General features: G+C 42.9%; 1 protein-coding gene across 1 annotated transcript in view; it reads right to left on the bottom strand.

Annotated features, from left to right (window-relative positions):
* The window catches only part of GLP2R (glucagon like peptide 2 receptor), a 132,807-nt gene that overhangs the window by 19,530 nt on the left and 90,736 nt on the right, over window positions 1-22,541 (bottom strand). The window contains exon 10 of the mRNA XM_050919177.1: window positions 11,183-11,271. Coding sequence (XP_050775134.1) covers window positions 11,183-11,271 — 89 coding nt within the window. The remainder of the gene's footprint in view (window positions 1-11,182; window positions 11,272-22,541) is intronic.

Here is a 22,541-nt window from a genome sequence, read left to right as displayed (position 1 = left end):
CATAGACCAGTCAAAAAACTCAAATAACAGCACATTGAAAGAATAAAATTACAGAGAATATATGTGTATTGCAGGAAGTATCAAGAAGTAACAACAACAACAACAATAAAGGTATGTGTTGGGAAGTGAGTGTGAAAGAGAGTATTTGTGTCTGTGTCACACAGTGTGTGTGTGTGAGACAGAGACAAAGTAAGTGTGTGTGTGTGTGTGTGTGTATGTGTGTGTGTGTGTGAGACAGAGATAGGGTACAGGGCCAGGAGGCCGGAGGAGAGAGACACCCTGACATCAACAACCCTATTCCTCTCCCCTACTCTGCATAGCAAGCAGGAGGCTCCCGGGAGCAGCTCCAAGGCAGAGGGCAGGATCAGCGTGGCAGTGGGGGAGGGGCACTTGATGTGCGGGGCATTTGATAGCCTACTAGGTGGCTGCGCGGCTGTGCAGCTTAGAGGGAACTTAGGTGCTGAGCACCCACAGCCCCCATTCACTTAATTTAGTAACTCTGAAAATCAGACAACTTTTATTTAGGTGCATAAAGAGATATGAGGATGCCTCACCTTAGGTACCGAAGTTTGAAAAAGTGACCAGAGTTATTTGGCTTAGAAGAGGGGGGTCCTGTACTGAGTCAGAGTCTCCACACTTCCACGAGCTCGCCACACAATGCTCTTTCAGACATCTGTACAGAGGAGTCAGACACAGAAGCCATAATCTCCTCCTTTTTAGATTGTTAGCTCTGTATGGTGAGGACTGTCATTTTCTATATATTTGTACAGCGCTCAGTACAATGGAGTCCTGATCATGGCTGGCCTCTAAGTGCTAATGCAATATAAATGTTAAATTATATGGGGGTAGGTATTAAAATAACATTATTAAGGCTGCAAATTCAAGCATACAGAAAGTAAGAAATGCCAGAATTAAGGTTGCCTGTGCAACAATAATTTGCTCCCCTTTTGCATATGCATTATGATAGTCTTTACATGATCACTTACTATGTTTTTCATAGGACCCCTGTGCACTGAATGGGAGAGAGATTCGATCCTCTTGAAAAAAATGTTATGTAATTAAAGATGATATTATAATGCACAAGGAGCCAAACTTAAGATTGCACAGTCACCCTTATTTCTGATATTTCCTTACTTTTAATGCTTGACTTTATAACCTTAATGTTATTTTAATGTAGATAGTTTTAATATATTTATTTAGGTTTTTATGAAAGCAAACTGAAAAAAACAGACATTACATCAAGTGGAACCATAATGACCCCCCCAGATGGATCTCAGCAGGGATGAAGACTTTAGATTCACAGCACAGACTTCTGACAGTCGAGTTAATAGAGCAACTAGTAGCAGTAGAAAGCTGTTATCCCGCTACGTGACACACACACTGTTGGTGGGTTTCACAGAGGAATGCTGGACTCTGGTTTCAGTTCCAGGTTTAGCAAGAGAACATGCTGCAGTGGTTACAGATGTTTCTGCCCCCTGTCCAATCTGCCCTGACTTTCCTTACTATTAACCCCCGCAGCCTCCAACAGCCTCCTTTCCCCTTGACTCTTCACAATTATGCATTTGTGGCAGGCTGAGTCCCCCCTCTCCAGTGACAGCCTGGGAGAGACCATCTCGCTGCTTTCACTTCCATTGCCCGGTGCCACAGCAGCCCTTGGCGACTGGTAGGAACAATTTCAGGAATAGAGCTGCTCAACCATCGAAACCCTGAGTGAGAGCATGCTCATTCTCACTGTGGAGATGGCGTATGCTCAGTCAGGTTGCACATATGTGCTGTGAAGGGCTTCAGCATGCCTAGTGCTGATGGAATCTTCAGAGAATAATGCTGCAAATTTCTCACAACTTCTACTGTGCATGTGAAAACTGAACCTTTTCAGAAACTCATAATTTTGGCAAAATAGGGCAGATTTTTTCAGGGACAGCAAAAGTCACCTTTGTGACCTTGACTTCTATAACAAATGCTGCAAAGATTTCTGTGGCACCTTATAGACTAACAAATGTATTAGAGCATGAGCTTTCGTGGGTGAATACCCACTTCGTCGGATGCAGCATAACAAATGCTATGACTTTTACGAATTTTCAAAGAAGTCATTGTCAGCTGACCAGATTTCTGATGAACAAGATTCCATATGAATTTTGACAGGTTTGGTTCTACGTACGTCCAGTGTAGCACTATGGCTTTTTAAATTATTTTAAAATATGATCTGAATATTGTTAAATGGATTTAAACAATATTTAGTGCAAAATACAGGTTATTTTGCAGTTTTCCTAAGGTCAAGAATGGCATTCCTCTGAAATCCCCATAATAAATTTTTCTATTATGGGTCATAACTTTTCCTGTTTTCTACCATAACTGTTTCATTTGCATTTTTTTTCAAAACAGCACCATGATTTTTCCTATCTCCACCTCCAGGACAACCAGACAAACTCATATAACCTCACTCAAACAATTACCTGTTTACAATGCAGCCATTTCTTCCCTTAATTTTATCAGGAGCAACACATTTGCTCCTACTTGTTATATTTCTGGAGCCAGTAGAGGATGCAGACACAGAGGGAGCTGATGGACAATCAGCTGTCTGTTGTGCTTGCTTTATTGCTCTGGGTGCAAAACTGAAACTGACATGAAAGTGAGGCTCCCCACAAGGGATGTCACCACTTGTGGGGAGACATGGAGCCAGGTACTGAGCCTGCCAGCCCTGCCAATCCCGCCTCCCCAGCATCAGTGGGGGGCCCGGGCCATTCACAACTGCCTGCTCCCTCTGCACCTGCTGGGGTCCTGGGCGGTGCACCGCCGTGTGTCCCCGCACAGCACAAGTGGAGGTCCCAGGCTGCCCCTCCAGCACCCGTGGTACCCCCAGGCCGCTCCCCTCAACACCCATGGTGCCCTCTAGGCCAACCTCGCAAGCACCCAAGGTATCCCCAGGCTGCCCCTACCCTCAAGATTTAGTTAGGGGTATATAGTACAAGTCATGGACAGGTCACAGGGCATGAATTTTTGTTTACTGCCTGTGACCTGTCCGTGACTTTTACTAGAAGTACCCATGACTAAAATATAGCCTTATACATGAGGCAATTTCAAAACATAGCAGGTTCCAACAGGTTCACAAAGATGGTTTCAAGAAAAGAGTTGCAGGTGATTACTGTGTGATCATGTGGTGTGTTCCTGTAGACAAGCCAGAAATTGTCCAGTTTCTGCTGATGACTCAGAATAGACTTCTTAGCTTTCGAGGCATGCTTAAGTGTTTGTACAAAGCGTTCCACTAGTCCGTTTGTAGCAGAATGGTAAGAAGCTGAGAGTATGTGCTTAATTCCATTTAAAGCTAGGAACTGCTGAAATTCTTCAGAACAGAATCGAGGTCCATTGTCACTCATTAACTGTAACAGTAATTAAAAATGGCTAAACAAGGTACGAAGATGTCCAATGGTCTTAGCAGCTGCATAGAAGTCATTCTGAAAACTTTGGACCATCCTGAATTGGCATTTACTATGACTAAAAACATATAACCATCTAAAGGTCCAGCACAATCCACATGAATACATGTTCAAGGAGTCTGAGGCCATGACTAAGGATGTAGATGAGCTGGGACAGCAGCACATTGAATTTGTTGACATGTAGTACCACTCTTCACCTCCCTCTCAATGTCTTTGTTAGTCCCCGGCCACCAGACATGACTCTGGGCTATGGCCTTCATCCATACAATGCCAAAATGACCTTTGAGAAGAGCTTCCAAAACTTGAGATTGAAGTGATTTTGGAATGATCACTCACATTCCCCATAATATGCAACTGTGATTCACAGATAATTCATGTAGATATGACATGAACTGTATAAACCGGGGATTCTATGATCCAACACTGTACCCTGTAGTGCCATCCCTTTCCTTTGAGAGAGCATGTCACGCATAGTGATGAACTCCCTTCAGTCCCTTCAGAATTTCATCCATGGATTTCTGGAACAGGGCAGGTGCCAATGTGATTCTAAAAGGCAACCTGTTGTAATTAAGGTAAGCCTTTATGGGTGTTGATTGTGAGATATTTGTGAGATGCCAGATCAATCTCCATTTGTAGATATGCACTGAGAAAATCCAATTTACTGAAACACTGTCTACCACTAAGAGTAACAAACAAATCCTCAATATAAGGTAGTGGATATGGAGCTGCACATAAAATTGGACTCAGTGTCACTTTGAAATCTCCACACATTTGGACTGAGCTTTTGGTTGGACCCAGGCTTTTCTGGGCTGGGTGTGAGGAATTAGCTTTATTATTTACCATAAAAACATAAGAACAGCCTTACTGGGTCAGACCAAAGGTCCATCTAGCCCAGTATCTTATCTTCCAGCAGTGGCCAATGCCAGGTGCTTCAGAGGGAATGAACAGAACAGGTAATAATCAAGTGATCCATGCCCTGTCACCCATTCCCAGCTTCTGGCAAAGAGAGCCCAGTGACATCATCCCTGCCCATCCTGCTTAATAGCCACTGATGGACCTATCATTCATGAACGTATCTAGCTCCTTTTTGAACCCTGTTATAGTCTTGGCATTCACAACATAACAGTTTGATTGTGCATTGTGTGAAGAAATACTTCCTTTTATTTGTTTTAAACCTGCATTATGAGAAGGAGTAAATATCACTTCCTTATTCACTTTCTCCAACCCATCATGATCTTATAGATCTCTATCATATCCCCCTTAGTCGTCTCTTTTCCAAGCTGCAAAGTCCCAGTCTTATTAATCTCTCCTCATATGGAAGCTGTTCCATACCCTTAATAATTTTTTTGCCCTTTTCTGAACCTTTTTCAATTCCAATATATCTTTTTTGAGCTGGGACGATCACATCTGCATGCAGTATTCAAGATGTGGACGTACCATGGATTTATACAGAGGCAATATGATATTTTCTGATTTATTATCTATCTCTTTCTTAATGATTCCCAATATTCTGTTTGCTTCTTTGACTGCTGCTGCACATTGAGTGGATGTTTTCGGAGAATGATCCACAATGACTCCAAGATCTCTTTCTTGAGTGGTAACAGCTAGTTTAGACTCCATCATTTTATATGTATAGTTGGGATTATGTTTTCCAATGTGCATTACTGCTAATAAAAGTTCATTGTTCAAGACTAAAGCTTGAAAAGAGAATGTCACAGATATGGCTCCTTGAGGATAAGTATGAGACTATTTAGAGCCTGTGGTTGTGGAATACACAGGTACTAGTGTACACAAGTGCCCACAACAGATTCATGGTTACTAATAACCTTTCCATGCCTTGCAGCAGAGAATTGCCAACTTTATAGAGGTTCTTCAGCTCCTCCTCTGGATCTGCAGGGAAATCCCCATTTTTTTGACTGTCCTTCCCTATTCCCCCACTTCCTAGGAAAAGACAACCAGTCATAAATGCTTCATGTGCTGAAGGACCATTTGGCATTCCCTCTCGTCTGCAAATATAGGTTGGAGCACTCGAGAAATCCTCCTGCCTCATGTGCTCTGGGGAAAATTGGGAACAACAGCTCCCTGTCATTCTGCGACTCTGTCTGGAGCTTCCTGCCCCGCAACCTGGGTAGGGGAGTCGAGTGCTATCACTAGACCTTGGAAAAGGTGATGAAGAGGTCCCAGGCACACAATGGGACAGGGCAGCAGAATCAACTGTGGGGCTCTGCAAAATGGTAGGGGGAATGAATTAATGATGTGTGTGTAGGAAGCAAGATAGAGCAAAATGAATTGCTGTTTGGTGTGTGGGGAGAACTATTAGTTGGTCCATGAAAAGGAAGGGCAAACTGAATTGTGTGTGAGAGGGAAGAGAGTGTGTGTGGGAAGAGAGAGTGTGTGTGTGGAGACAAGAGGGATGGTTAGTAGGGAGCCAGAATTTGAAGGTCCCTTGATTCATCCAAAAATTAGTTTCTAGGTTTTGAGGGGTTTTGTTGTTGTTGTTGTTGTTGTTGTTAAACAAAATTCAGAGCTGCTTCTGTGCTGTGGTCTCTGTCATGGAACAAGGCAACATTCACAATAGACTCAGGTTCGACTGAAGCAGTGTCAGGCCTTATTTTGAGAACACCTAGTGAATAAGGAGTCAGGCAGCCATTGCATTGAGCTAACACTGACTAGCATCTGATGATGAGGTGAGGGAGGCCTCTGGTGAACCAAGACCAATAAGGGGTAAGTTATCCCAATTCAGTTATAACCTTTCCACAGGCTGCATTTACACTTCCCTTAAGGATGCCTTCCAGGCATCTTGGGTCTGGAATTGGCGGGGTAGGTTTGATGAAATTCCCTAATCTTATCAGGGGTATGGATAAGACTGGTGGGTTCCTGTGATTGGTTAACTAGCCCATAATCCTCCCAATACACAAGGTATCTCATTTTCCCCCAGACTATCTAGAGTCAAGGATCCTTTGTACATGTATTTTTTCATGGCCGTGGATGATAAGTAGTGAAGGTGTAGGCTTGACTCATCCAGGAAAGGAATAGTCCGTTTATGACTTTAACAGCAAAATGCAGAAGACCAGATGTACTCTCATTGAGCTAGGATGAAACAGTTTGACCATGACAGGGTTGATTTGCTGGATGATTTGCTGGACCAGGTGTTCATGATCTAAATTTATGTGAGGGATGAATGGAGGTGAAGTTTCGTGATGACAACCATACCCAGTCAGCAATGATGAAATGAAGAGCTTCCCTACAGTGTCAGTCTATGCAATATTTGTAGGCACTTTTGGCTTAGTTGAGATGTTTTCTCAGTTCCTCTTGAAGATGGTACAAATGCTGGACTAGGTCAGTGGGTGTGGGGACATAAAACACCCTTCGTAAGGATGGATGGAAATGCAGATGGAAACCATAGTTAGTGTAGAAGGGGCTGCAAAGGTTGAGACATAGAATTGTTATAGGCAAATATGGCAAAAAGAAGGAGTGGCTCCCAGTAGTCCTGGTGATAACTGATGAAACAATGAAGATATTGTTCAATTATTTGGTTAACTTGTTTGATCTCCCACAGCTCTTAGGATAGTAGGCAGAAGAATTATATAGCACAATGTTCAGCAATTTAAAAAGTTCTTGACACAAATGGGGAACAAATTGTGGGGCCTGCTCAGTGATGATGCTAGATAGTAACCCATGGAGTTTGAAGACACAAGTAAAAATGACCCAGGCTGTCCCTATCAGGGGAAACTATGGGACATGGGATAAAGTGGGATATTTAATAAGGTGATAGGTGATAACTAAGATGGTTCCACTGATCTTTAAGCTGGGTAGGTCAATGATAAAATCTATGGCAATGGATAACAAGGGCTGGCATGAGGTCCCTGAGGTGTTTCATATGGGGATGGGAGGTGGGGCAGTCTTTGTTCGAGAGCAAATATTGCAGGAATTAATATATAACTTGATGAAAGGTTGCATCTTTGGCCACAAAAATATAGAGAAACTAGTCTATGTGTTTTAAAGTGGCCAAAGTTGGCAGCTAAAGGAGAATCATGGCAAAGTTTAAACACTTTAAGCCACAGGTGGCCTTGTGGGACATAGATATGGCCTTTGAAATAAAGGATCCCATCTTTGACGAGGAAGCTGGGGTTAGGAAGTTGGTCACTGGCAGCATTCTGAGTCAGCATGACTTTTGTCACAAATGGGTCATTCGATAACAAAGATGAGATGAAGGACAGCAAATTCCTATGTACTAAGGCATTGGCAAAATTACAGTATATAAGGATTCTAGAATATTCTTGAGTTCTTTCTCCTAGTATTCCCCCTTAAGACATAGTACAGTAAGCTTGCTGGGTTCTGGATGTCTGAATGGTATGTCAAAATGAAGTAAAATCTGGAAAAAAATAAAGACCACTGGTTTTTCACAGCATGTAGATATTCCAAAATTTTGTGATCTGTATATACCTGGGCCAGAAATTGGGTGCACATGGAGTTGATGCTGGGGTCCATGTTGTTATGATAGTACAGCTCTGATTGCCACTTTGAACATGTTTGCCTCAACTTAAAGGGTTTCACCGGATCTGAGCACCAGAATAGGTGTTGACAAAAAATTATCCATTAAGTGGTCTAAAAAGACTGAGTTGCCCATGTCCACGCTAATCAAGTATTCTTCTGGAGCAGTGTAATCACAGAGGACACCAGTCTTTGGCAAAAATTGGCAAAAATTTTCAAATTTAAGGAAATGTTCAACTTCACATACATTTCTTGGGGTTGCCCAATTCGTGATCACAGATACTTTTCTATTGTCCGTGCTGATGCCACTTGAGAAAACAATATACAGTAATCTAGAAATTCCATGGACGACTGGCCAAATTCACATTTTTCTAGTTTTGCGTAAAACCCATGCTCATGAAGCCATTCTAATACTATGTGAAAATGTGTTGGTCATGGAGGAGTTAAGTTTCTGAGACGATAAGAATATGATCCAGGTAGATCACCACAAATTGATTTTAAATGCTTCTAAAAATGTCATTAATGAAATGCTGAAAAGTGGCCAGGGTCTCTGAATGACCGAAAGGCATCACCAGAAACTCAAAATGGCCATACCACCTCTAAAACATGCACTTCCATTCATCACCTTTGTGAATTTGAACCAAATTATAAGTGCCTCAAAGGCTTGGTAAACAGCATTGTGGAGCACAGTCTGTAAAATAACTCAGTGATAAAAAACAAGGGGTATCTATTCCTAATGGTGATTCTACTCAAGGCATGATAATTAATGCAAACACATAGTCAGACATCTTTCTTCGTCGCAAATAATATAGGAATACTGGACAGAGAGGTCAACAGATGGATGAAATTTTTTTGCAAGATTATCTTGAAGGTGTTTCTGAAGAGCCTTGAGCTCTTGTTCCAGCAGAGTGTACATTCGTCCAATGGGATCTTGGTTCCTGGTTGGAGATCAGTAGGACAATTGTAAGGGTGATGAGGTGGTAGAATGTCCACATTCTTTTTATCAAACATGTTTGCTAGATCTTGGTATTTTGCTGGGACCACAGGGACTGGGTTGGGATCTTTGGCCCTAACTATTCCAACAACATGACCTGGATGGGCATTGGTTGGTAGTACCTTAATTGTTACCACAATTATGGACATCAAAAGCGTTTGAAGTACTAGGTTGATGGCTAATGTGTTGGGAAGAATGCACAATAGACGTAGTTGTGTCGCCTTCTTGGGTTTTGGTACTTGATCCCACAAGGCACAACTGTCAGCAGTAACTTGACTTGAAATGCGCTTCTTGTGCCCTCCATGAAATATGTGGATCATTCAATGTAAATCAAGTAATACTGAGGACAATTGGAAAATGCAGCAATTTGACTAAGGTGACTTCATGGTGATCCTGAATCATGACTTCAAGAGAGGTGGTCTCTTGGTTAACCGGTCTGAAGAAAGCAGGGCACCAGCAGGACTCAACATAATCAGGAGCAGGGTTACATTAAATTGGGACTTTATGTCCATGAAATTACTGGATTCACCAGAGTTACCAAGTGTGCGTTGTATAGGGTTGGACAATGGAGGTTCCTAAGCTTATGCTAGGTTTGAATTTCAAGGGACAGGTAGCCACAAAGTGGTCAGATCCACCACAGTATGACAAAGACCATTTTGGTTACAATGCTTCTTCTCTTGACCAGTGAGATGAGTTCAAGTTGTGTCAACCCACATAGTTTCAATCACATGATTAGCTTGTGATGCCTGCAGAAATATCATCACATAGAAACAAGTTTGCTGGAATGAACTCTTTCTCTCCAGATGTCATTCAAATAAGCAGACATCAATCCAGATGCATAAATTGACAAAGGAGAATAGGGTCACTGATGGTTTCCTCCAGGCCAACTCATCCTTTTCAGGTTTCAAAAGTGGGCAGTGTAGTCCGAAATGGACCAGCAACCCTGTTTTATGGATTGAAGGGAGGCTTTGGCCACATGAGTGTAGTTTGAGTCATCAAATATAGTTAAGAAAACACAGATGAAATCATCCAAGTTACTCAGCATGGGACTGTACTGCTCCAGCAGCAGCGATACCTAATTCAGAGCTTCTCTGGTCAGTAGGCTATTTATAAGCCCTACCTTGGTCTAGTCTGTAGGGTATATAAGCAGCCAGAGCAGATAAAGTAGATGCCATTGATTCAGGAAATCACAAAATTTCTATCTGTCATGAACAAATTTATGCAGCAATGGGACTTAGGCCCCTATCTGATGGTACTGGTGATTGAGAAGCCTGGAGAGCAGTATTCTGTATATGTAGTTGCACCATTTGGTTCTGGAAGTTTTGGAGGTTATATCAGCCACAGGTATGTTAGTGTTTTGAATTCCCTAGTAGAAATCACGAAGTGGTCTGCTCAAACTGTCATGGAACAGATAGCACTCACAATCAACACAGGTTCAGCCGAATCAGTGTCAGGCTTTATTCCAAGAACACAACACAGCACCTAATGGATAAGAAGCCAGGCTACTGTTGCATTGAGTAGTAAGACTGGCACTCACTGAGTTCTTCTATAGCCAATGTGGATGGCCACTGGAGGGTAGCAACCTCTAGCGGGTAAGCTATACTAATACAATTACAACCCCTGGAACAGACTGCATGAGTTCCTTACAGTCTCATATGCCAAGCAGTGCACAGCCTAGATCTGTACCTCGACTGGATCCCTCCCCAGGAAAGCTCAGCCAGCTGCAGGAAGTGATAGCAGTGATTCAATAGGTGGCGCTCTGAGTCCTTCTCTCTGAGTCCTTCCTGTTCCCCAATACCACAGCATGGTACTAGGGCATGCTAAGGGATGCAGGTGACTCTGAAGGGGTTGCCCTGCCCACCCCCAGCCCCTCCAGGACCTGGGCTTAAGTCCTCAGCCCCTCAGATGTGAGAAGCTTCAGGCGGTGATGTAAGTTTTGAAAGAAATACAAAATTGGGGTCCTAACCACTTATCACTAAAGATCCCTTATCACTTACTGCAAAACAAAATGTGCTTACAGCTAGAACTGGTACCTACATTCAACCTCCCCATATTTCCTCTCGAGTTTCAGTTGGCAAGTCATTATTCTTCTTTTCCTCTCCTATGACACTTGTGTTACTTGATCAGACTGGCTGCCATGCCTTGCCACTTTGGTGGCTGTGTATAATTACATATCCTCCATAGCACTTTAGGAACTTTCTGAAGAAAAGGCACCATGGTAATACAAATGACTAGTAACACTTTGATATTTATCACATACCTGTATTTGTAATCATGAAAGCTCATTTGCTGGGCTTTGAGTTTGGAAATTAACAACTTTAGAATTTTTAGGAAGATGCAGAAATTAACCTTAAAAGAAAATATATATTGATTAGTTACAGTAAATGTCACTATACAGTAATATCAGTTATACATGCGTATCTAATATACATCTGAAAAACTAAAAGAACATGAAAGTTGTAACATCAAGCAGTCAAAAGTTAGGAAATGTCAGAATTATGTTTGCCTGTGCAACCTTCATTCTGCTCCCTTGTGCGTATGTATTATGAGACAGTCTTTAACTATACTATCACATTTTAGTTTTTCCACGACTCCTGCCTCATTCAGTGAATGGGCAGTTATTCAATGTTTACTTTTATCATCTTCTTGCAACTTGAACAAAGACTGTGAATGGCTTGCCAACTACAGAACCAGTTTCTCCTCTCTTGGTTTTCACACCTCAACTGCTAGAACAGGGCCTCATCCTCCCTGATTAAACTGACCTCGTTATCTCTAGCTTGCTTGCTAGCATATATATACCTGCCCCTGGAAATTTCCACCACATGCATCTGACGAAGTGGGTATTCACCCACGAAAGCTCATGCTCCAAAACGTCTGTTAGTCTATAAGGTGCCACAGGATTCTCTGCTGCTTTTACAGATCCAGACTAACACGACTACCCCTCTGATTCTTGCAACTTGTGGCTCCCAAGCCTCATTTAATACACACCACCAAAACCCTGAATTCAGCACAGAATTATTAGTTTCCTGATGGAGTTTTCTTTGATATTCATCATCATACTGTCTATGAAATGAGTAGGTGGTAATATCCCAATTTTACATGTGGGAAGTTGAGGCAGAGAGAGATTAAGACCAAAATTGTCAGAAGTATCCACTAACTTCAGGTGCCCAACTTGAGACACCTAAGATCAGAGTTTTCAGAGTCCTTAGCATTATATAGCAATGTATAAGTTCAAAGCATTGCTCCCACTGATTTTAACTGCAGGTGAGAGTACTCAACACTTGGGTAAATCTGGCCCTAAGGGCTCAAGATGGGAACCCAGAAAAAGAAACAATTAGTGGCCAGTTGTGAAAATGTTGGTTTAAATGACTTGCTAGTGCTACACAGGAACTCTGTGGCAGAGGCAGGGATAGAATCCAGTTCTCCAGGATTGCATTCAATATCCTTAACCAGCAAACCATTCTTTCTCTTCCTGAAACCCCCCTGCCTCATTCACCACACCACTTCCAACTTCTGCAACAAATGAGACAGAGTCCTGTGGACAACAGCCTCTTTCACTCCACGATTCTAATATGTCCCCAGGGCAGAGCCATCCTGTGCACTGAATGAGGCAGGAAAAAAAATGTGATCATGTAATTAAAGATGGCATGGGCAACCTGAATTCTGGAATGTCCTAGATTTAAGTGCTTGACTATATAACCATAATGTTCTTTTGCCATAGTTTTTTGTGTGTAATTTACTAGGTTTTTAAAAAGCAAACAGAAAAGACAAAATTCCATATTGTGGAGCTATACTGACATCCACATGGTTCATCAGCAGTAGGGTTCATAAAAACAAACAAACAAACAAACCCTACTATTTTAATAGGAAATTGTTTTTTTAACTAAATAATTTTTTTTGCAAAAACTGTCTGCTTTCCACAGAAATTATCAATGTTTTATCAGAAGAGAGAATGCCTGGGAACCAAAATATTTCAGATTTTGATATTTCAATGAAAGTCTGAATTTTCCTCAGAAAATTTAAATGAAAAGAACAAAAATGTTTTGTTGAAATTTCTCTCAGAAACAAAACCCTTTTTCTAACTGACTTATCAGCAGGTTTGGAATGTTTAGATCCACTACACAAAGTGCTGCCACTTGAGCTAACAGCATAACCAATACTTGTAGCAGGTTGTTATCTGCTATGTGGAACAGCCACTACAGGGTGAGGAGACATATGCTTTGCCAGTGGGTTTCACAGCTTTTTGCTGACATTAGAGGGATGTAGAGACTCAAGTCTTCTGGCTTCAGTTTCAGGATTTGGAGGAGAGTGGATCCCTCTGCTCCCTTTCTGTTTCTATCCATCTCTCCCAACTCGGCTCCTGCTACCCTTCCCTCAGCTTTTATCCATCCCAGTTCTATCCCCATCTGTTGCTATCCACCTCACCCCTGGCTCCTCTCCCTCTTCCTTCTTTCCTCCTATCCACCCTATCACCCTTCCCCCACCTATCATATTCCACTCCCCCATTTCTTACTTCTCTGCATTCCACTCAGGCTGATTCCTCTTCCTCCTCCATCTCTTTGTGGTGTGGGAGAGGGGCAGGTTTTCTAATCCTGTAATCATTCTTGTGGATCTTCTCTGACCCATCTCCAATTTATCACCACCCTTCTTGAATTGTGGTCACCAGAACTGGAGATAATATTCCAGTAGTGGTTACACCAGTTCCAAATACAGAGGTAAAATAACCTCTCTGCTCCTACTTGAGATTTTCCTGTTTAAACATCCCAGGATCACAGTAGCCCTCTTGGCCACAGAGTCACATTGGAAGCTCATGTTCATCTGACTATCCACCATGATCCCCAAAGCTATTTCAGAGTCATTGCTTTCCAAGATAGAGTCCACCATCCTGTAAGTATGGCCTACATTCTTTGTTCCTAGATCTATATTTAGCCATATTAAAATGCATATTGTTTGCTTGATCTCAGTTTACCAATCAATCCAGATCACTCTAAATCAGTGACCTGCCCTCTTCATTATTTACCACTCACAATTTTTGTGTAAACTACAAACTTTATCAGTGATGATTTTATGTTTTCTTCCAGGTCTTTGGTAAAAATGTTGAATAGCATAGGACCAAGAACTGATCCCTGAAGGACCTAGTGGAAACATACTCACTTGATGGTGACTCCCCATTTACAATTACATTTGGAGACCTATCAGTTAGCCAGTGTTTAATCCATTTAATCTGTGCCATGTTAATTTTATATCAGTCTCGTTTTTAATCAAAATGTTGTGCAGTAGCAAGTCAAACACCTTACAGAAGTATAAGTATGTTATATTAACACTATTACCTTTACCAACTAACTTTTAATCTTATCCAAAACAAGTTAATGTTAATTTGACAGGATCTATTTTCCATAACTCCATGTTGATTTGCATTATTTACATTTGTGACATTCTATACCTTGGGGGAATGTCCCGGATCCTCCATATTTCTCATTTTTATATAATCATGATCTTACATAAAAAGCATGTCTTGTAAGGTATCAGGGGAAAGGTTATGATGTGATGAAGGTCATTTCTCTATCCATATGTGTGTATCATTAATGCATATGAAGTTATAAGAATTGCATTGTATGGTGGCCACTAAAACATGCTTAGTCTAGATGTTGCCCAGTCTAATAGGGTTGAGACTTTAGACTGCATGCTTATATTTGATTTATTTTGGTAACTAACTCTGACTTTTTACCTATCACTTAATATCACTTAAAATCTATCTTTTATAGTAAATACATTTGTTTAACTGTTGATCTTTACCAGTGAGTTTCTATGAAGTTTGTGGCAAATCTGTTCAGGTTTTGCAAAGGCTGGTGTATATCCACTTTCCATTGATGAAGTGGTGAACCACTTAATAAATCTGCACTGCCCATCTCAGTATATTCCTGAGATTCAGTGCTGGGAGCTGGGGGGATTTGGCTCTGGTACCTTTCTCTGTGAGATTCATGAGTGACTGGGAGCATTCATGCAACCTAGCTGGGTGTGGGGTCTCCCCATGTGGTTGGGCTGAGTGATAACAGCACCTGAAAGAGTTTGCTGCTGATCACTAGCAAGGCATTGTGAGAGACAGCCCAGGCTGGAGAGAGTTCAGGGAGGCACACTAGTCCCACAGTCACAAGCTGCACCCCAGGGAACCCATCACAACATTATTTTCCTTTAATTCTTTATTAATCAAGTTCAATATCCACTGCTCCATTATCTTGCCTGAAATTACCTAGATCATCTCATTTACCCATTTTCAAAATTGGTACTACACTAGCTAACTTTCAGTCTTCTGAAAGTTCCCCAGTGCTCCAAGACTTACTGAAAATCAGCATGAATGATCCAGTGAGCTCCTCAGCCAGATCTTTTAAAACTCTTGAAGCAAATTCTCTTGCTCTGCTGATTTAAAAATGTTTAACTCTAGTAGCTTCTGTTTTACATCGTCCTGATAGTCACCCTGCTCTCAGTTTTAATGTCCAGTGCTAAAGTGGCCACCAGCAGCTGGGAGGAGCAATCACAGGGAAAGTCATGCTTAGCTCCTGCAGCCCTTGGCTGGAGCACGCTCAGTCACTCTGAGGGGATGGCACCTGCACAGTGTGGTCACATGTAGCAGCCAGTACGGATAGAAGCATGGTCCATGCAGACTGAATCTTCAAAAAATTTAGCTGCTAACCTCTAAGAAACCACTATTGAGCATATGAAAACTGAGATTTTTCAGAGTCTTGGACAAATGTGGATTTTTTTCATAGGATTTGTAAAGGGCACATCCATGACACCAGGGACTCTGTCTGCCAAATATCAAGTCCCTGCTCTAAAGTATGGATGCATTAAGGCTTCTCAGTGAAGAAGCTGTCAGGACTATTTTAACATGGACAAACAGATTTTCCCCTAACCTCATTTTCAGAAAAGGCTGACCTGTTTTTGCTGAAACTTTCAATATGAAAAAAAAAAAAAACTAACTAAACCTTCAGCCTGATACAGACACCTGACATGGGAAATTTCAGCTCAAACTGTTAAAGTCTGGCAAAGTTATAGGCAATTAAAAACAGGTTCTTCTAATGGGAAGTGTTGGGCAACCTTAGCTGTTGGTGGTGTGACAAGCTCCACATATTATTGTAAAGATGCTGGTCATGACTCCATAATTCAGTTTGAGATAAGTTTTGTACTCAAAGCAGAAATCCAACCTTTTGTTGTGCATGAAGAACACACTGTATTCTTCAGAAATTTGTAGCAGTTACTCTGTGAATACAGATTGATTTGTCTGAGCATTTACAAATACATTGTTAACTAGTTTATAATTTAGAATTAATTTGAAAACAGGAAGTTTAATACATTTTGCATCCTGTGTCACACTTTGTTTGGATAGTTTTTGCTGGCTTCCGTGCTTATTCAAATAGGACCTGGCTGGAGTTGGAATCTTGCTGAGGAAGGAGAATATCTCCACTGCAGGGGAGGCATCCATTGGAGCACATGAATTGGGAATTATGGACATCTACTATGACCCACTAATTCCCCCTACCCTCCCATATTCCCAATTTTTGCCCCTTCACTCCCTCATCCCTGTTCACCCTTTTTTTCCCCTTTATATTCCTGTTTATTTCCATAATCTTCACACTGATGGATGTTTTCCCCTCCCCTTTCTCTGGTGTCTGATGATAAAGAGCATGGGGTGGGGGGCAGGGAGACAGTGAGGATGTGCAGGGGAAGAGGTTGGGGAAGAGCGCAGAGTGAAAGCTGGGTGTATATGGCAGAAGGAGTTGTTTTAGGGAAACTGGCACCATGCAAAGTGGGAGCCTGGGTGTGCAGTTGCAGCACACGGATGTGTCTGCACTCTAGGGGCTTCCACTTAAGCAGCATAACAAGTGAGCATGGATGACACATAGGGTAAAAGGTCAGAGGTAAGGTTTTATGTTGTTGTGTGAGTTGGATGAAAGGGCACTATTACTGGGAGCAGGGATAGCTTTATCCCTACCTCTCCTTATGCCACCAGCACAGCAATCTCACTGATGTACTTCAGCACAGAACCAGTGACACTGGGTAGCAAGGATTCATTGGAATGAATCAGAGGGGTAGCCGTGTTAGTCTGGATCTGTAAAAAGCAACAAAGAGTCCTGTTGTATCTTATAGACTAACAGGTGTATTGGAGCATAAGCTTTTGTGGGGGAATACCCACTTTGTCAGATGCATGTGTCATGCCTATCTCACAGAGCTGGAAGGCACCCTGAAAGATCATTGAGTCCAGCCCCCTGCCTTTACTAGCAAGGTCAAGTACTGATTTTGGCCTAGATCCTTAAGGGCTCCTCAAAGATTGAGCTCACAACCCTGGGTTTAGCAGGCCAATACTCAAACCACTGAGCTATCCCTCCCCCATGAAAACTTATGTGCCAATACGTCTGTTAGTCTATAAGGTGCCACAGGACTCTGTCGCTTTTTATTGGAATGAATGAGCCTCTAGCCAAGCCCTAGAGCTTCACAGAGGTATGGCAGTCCTGAGGCTCACTACTTATCTCCATATTCTGGCAGGTGTGCTGTGCTTCCCCTTCTCTGAACTCTAGTTGGTTGTGAAGAGGGCAGAGAGCCGGGGCCCCAGTCACAGGAGGTATGTCAAGAACAGAACTAGAAAGGGCGAATTTCCAGCTGTGTGGCAGCTCTGTGTATTGGGGTGTATGTGTTCTAACCCACCAGCCTGGTATCTGATGGAAAAGGTGACCTCTCACCTGCCCTAGAACTTCAGTGAATGCGGGGGGTGCAAACACTAGTATGTAATCATGTAGTTAATGACTGTAGATAATAACAGGACTGGGCAAGGCTTCTGTGTAGCCAGCCAGCACCATTGGGGTCTTCGAGGAAATCCAAGTTGCTGCTGTGGTGCAGATCAAACAATGATACACATTGTCGAAGAGTGCCTGCTAACCAAATTCAGCAATGGGCTCTGAGAGCTTCACTTCACCAGTAAAAATGCTATTGCTTGGCTCAGCAAATATGCAAACGTTAAATCAATAAATGTAGTTAAAGACTGCGGGCATAATGCATATGCAAAAGTGGCTGAGTTAAGGCTGCACAAGAGTTCCAGGTTAGAATCCACACTCAGAAACTTGAACTCAGGCCTATTCAATCCCAGGTGAGATGTTCTCAGTCTTGTTGAAATTGCTCCATTTTGTGTAACATATTGTGTGTAAAATAATGAATAATCATTGGGCCAGAGAGAGTAAAAATTACTCTATGGCTTCATCTCATTGGTCTTCCTGGCTTCAGGCTTCAACCCTCTCTCCTCCAGCTGTAGCTACTTCTCCCCCTGCCAGCAAGAGGCTATGTCTCTGTGAGTGACTGAGTCCCCCCAAAAAAGAAGTGCCAGACTCAGGGCCGGCGTTACCATTTAGGCAGCCTAGGCAATCGCCTAGGGCCCCAGAATAAATGGTGGGTGCCGTTTTGCCAGAGGGGGCGGCAGGCGGCTCCAGTGGAGCTGCCGCAGTGGTGCCTGCGGAGGGTCTGGTGCTCCATGGCTCCGGTGGAGCTGCCGCAGTCGTGCCTGCGGATGGTCGGCTGCTAGCGCGGCTCCGGTGGACCGCCCGCAGGGCGGAGAAATTGCCGTCCGCCTAGGGTGCTCAAACCCCTAGCGCCGGTCCTGGCCAGACTGCACTATCACACGGTGCAGTACCAGAAGTACCAGAATGCCAATAAATAAATAGAAATGCTGGAATGGTGTTCTGGAGCATTCCAGCATGACTTGAGCTCTGGTCTCTGCCCAGATCTCAGGCCTTCTAGTTCAAGCTCTAAGGCTGTCTGCTATCCAACCCACTGACCTCAGCCACATGTTACCTCTGACCTGCTACTTCTGCTCCCATGCAGACTCTGGTCCTTACCATTCCTGTGTTCTGAAGGCTATGGAGTCCCTGCTAGCTTGACTTTGCACTCAGTGGGAGGAGAGATAATACACAGCTCTATAGCAGGCTCTGTATAGAAGTTTCAGATGATATGATGATGATACCTGACTAGGGAAATGCTGACTAGATGAAATTACTATAAGGTGGGTGCAGATCTGGTTGCAAATTTGTACTCACAGAGTAATTATCAGTTGTTTTCTGTCATATTGGAAGGATGCATCTAGTGGGATGTGATGCTGTATGGAATCTGGGGGACACTTGAGGATATTATGAATATTGATATTTTAAAATTGCAATGAGTTGTGTCAGATATGCCATGTAAAATATCTGCAGAAATGTTTGGGTTATAGATATGTATGTATGTCTGTATTACAAAACTTGTGCTATACTTCTGGGTGACACCCCCCCGACAGTTTGGCAGCACCACTGCCTAGCCTTCTTGATGACCCATTAAGGACCATCAGCTATACAACTGACCCATTGAGAGAAGGCAAGGGATACATCTTATGACTCCACAAGGCATGCAGGGGCATGCCTATAGACAGAACTCTAAGGCTTTCAAGCCATGTGCTAGGCAGCTTGTGTTTGGGACAAAAGAAGCTCGAGCCATATGGCAAAAGACTATAAAAGGCAGCTGCATCTTCTCCATTTTGTCTTCAATCCTGCTTCTTAACTCTGGAGGAACTTTGCTACAAATGAAGCTCTAAACAAAGGACTGAATGACCCATCCAAGCTATAGATGTGTTCCAGAGGGACTTCCAAGCCAGCAAACTCACCGATACTGCTAGGAACCTGATATATGGACTCTGAAGACTTTGTATGGGTATATGACTGTTTTACCATTTAACATCTCTCTTCTTCAGGGGTCCCCAATGTAGTGCCCGCAGGCGCCATGGCTCCCTCAGGGGCATCTAAATGTGCCCGCATACTGGCCGGCAGTCAATCATCTGTTGAAATGCTGCTGAAATTCAGTGGCATTTCAGTGGTGACGCCTCTGGGTGATGCTGCTTACCGCCAACAAGCAGCGTCATCCAGAGGTGTCGCCACCAAAATGTCACCGATTTTCAGTGGCATTTCAGCGGATGCTCAACCGTCACTACGGTACTTCATCTGGCGCTTGCCAGATGAAAAAGGTTGGGGACCACTGTTCTTTTTTCTTTATAATAAATCTTTAGTTTTAGACACTGAAGGATTGGCTGACAGTGTAGTATTTTGGGTAAGATCCAAACCTATAGTGACCTGGTAACGTGGCTGGCCCTTTGGGGTCAGAAGAACAGTTTGTATAGTGAGCAGAGTTCTTTAATAACTTTTCACTGTACTGGATCTAGAAAAAAGAAGGGCAGCTGAATTCCCCTAAAGACTAAGAAAAGTCCTCAAGACTTAGAAAACCAGCCTGGCACCATTCTCAGTGAGACAGCTATTACATTAGAACTGGCCAGGTCGTAGGTAGCAAAGGTGCAGAAGGAACAAGAATTCCAGATGTGGGCAGCCAAAGAGGAGTGGGAGGCAGAAAATCGAAAGCAGAAGACAGAAGAAACAGCCCTAGAAGCATCCCACCAAGAGCACCAGAGCTAGAAGACAAAAAGCATGAAGCCTAAGAAGCAGAAGGCTAAGAAAAAGAGAGAGAGTCATCATGCCCTAAGCATGCAGGATTTACAAAAATGAATCCTTCAACCCAGGGATCACACAGTTGGGAGAAGCTGTGTCTGTGTTACAGGGAGACAGATTGCAATGAGGAATATTTAACCTCTGTCGAAAGACTATGCATGGTACATAAAATCCCTGATGAGCAGAGAATGACTGCCCTATTGTGAGGAATCAGGGTCTGCAGCAAAGGCAGCCTCTGGGCAACCTAATGAGTGCAGTTAGTCTGTAGTAGGCTGTCCAGTTGGCTACACCACATGATTGTTTGGAACAGTCAGCTGACTGGCTCTTTAGCCCAGCACCTCAGTGGCTGCTCAAAGCATTTGCCAATGGCTGAGATAGCTCCTGCGCCTGCTTGTTCCTAGTCCTGCTTCATCCTTGTTCCGGTGTTGGATCCAGCCATGCTCCTGTCTTGAATCCAGCCCTCACTCCAGGTAGCCCAGTTCTGATCCTTGTATCTGATTCCTGACTTCGGACTTCAGCTCTGACCCTTGTCCTTGGTCTCTGACTCTGGTTCTGGCCCTTGGCTTGGCATTTGGTCTCTGACATCAATTCTGACTCTGGGATCTGATTCCTAGCTTCCAACTGCTGTTCTAATGACTAGCCCTGGCACCTGCTCTGACCACTAGACACAACTGCCCCATCCCAGTTACTGACAGTTTGAACAACCCAACTGTGACAGAATGTACTCCTGTATCCACATCCTATACACTATTGTAATAATCTTTATACAAAGTATGTCTTGTGAGGTATCATTTGAAAACTCATAGTTTTCTGGTCATTATTGTCCTGATAAAATGTGCGGGGCAACATTGTAAGTTAAGTTACAAGATTCCGCTGTATGTGTTATTAACTCGTGTTCCAGACAGAGATAGGCATCAGACAGAGTTGCAGCACTTGCGTGAGATGGGGGACTCCTCAAGAAAGTAGGACTCCAAGGGTGCACTTGTTAAGGCTGTCTGAGCTAGCCAGGTATTCTAGTAAGCGCTTCCCAGTGAAACCACAGGGAGTTGGTTGCTACCTTTAACTCTGTCTGATTTCAGAGTGGTAGCTGTGTTAGTCTGTATCAGCAAAAAGAACAGGAGTACTTGTGGCACCTTAGAGACTAAAAAATGTATTTGAGCATAAGCTTTTGTGGGCTAAAACCCACTTCATTGGATGCATGCAGTGGAAGATACAGTAGGAAAAGATATATACACAGAGAACATGAAAAAATGGGTGTTGCCATACCAACTGTAACAAGGGTAATTAATTAAGGTGAGCTATTAGGTCAGCAGAAGAAAAAAAAAACTTTTGTAGTGATAATCAGGATGGCCTATTTCCAACTGTTGACAGGAAGGTGTGAGTAACAGTGTGCGGGGGAAGTAGCATGGGAAAACAATTTTACTTTGTGTAATGACCCATCCACTCCCAACCTTTATTCAAGCCTAATTTAATAGTGTTTAGTTTGCAAATTAATTCCAATTCTGCAGTTTCTCATTGGAGTCTGTTTTTGAAGATTTTTTTGTTGGAGTATTGTGACTTTGAGATCTGTAACTGAGTGACCAGTGAGGTTGAAGTGTTCTCCGACTGGTTTTTGAATGTTATAATTCTTGATGTCTGATTTGTGTCCATTTATTCTTTTGTGTAGTGACTGTCCAGTTTGGCCAACGTACACGGCAGAAGGGCACTCCTGGCACATGATGGCATATATCACATTGGTAGATATGCAGGTGAACGAGCCTCTGATGGTGCGGCTGATGTGATTAGGTCCTATGATGGTGTTCCCTGAATAGATAGGTGGACAGAGTTGGCAATGGGCTTTGTGGCAAGGATAGGTTCCTGGGTTAGTTTTTTTGTTGCGTGGTTGCTGGTGAGTATTTGCTTCAGGTTGGGGGGCTGCCTGTAAGCAAGGACTGGCCTGTCTCCCAAGATCTGTGAGAGATCGTCCTTCAAGATAGGTTGTAGATCCTTGATGATGCGCTGGAGAGGTTTTAGTTGGGGGCAAAGTGGGTTTTAGCCCACGAAAGCTTATGCTCAAATAAATTTGTTAGTCTCTAGGCTGCCACAAGTACTCCTTGTTCTTTAGGTTTG

The sequence above is a fragment of the Gopherus flavomarginatus genome, chromosome 12 (genome assembly GCF_025201925.1).
Source record: "Gopherus flavomarginatus isolate rGopFla2 chromosome 12, rGopFla2.mat.asm, whole genome shotgun sequence".
Lineage (NCBI taxonomy): Eukaryota > Metazoa > Chordata > Testudines > Testudinidae > Gopherus > Gopherus flavomarginatus.
The sequence above is the reverse complement of the archived record's forward strand: the minus strand, read 5'-3'. Positions and strand labels throughout refer to the sequence as shown.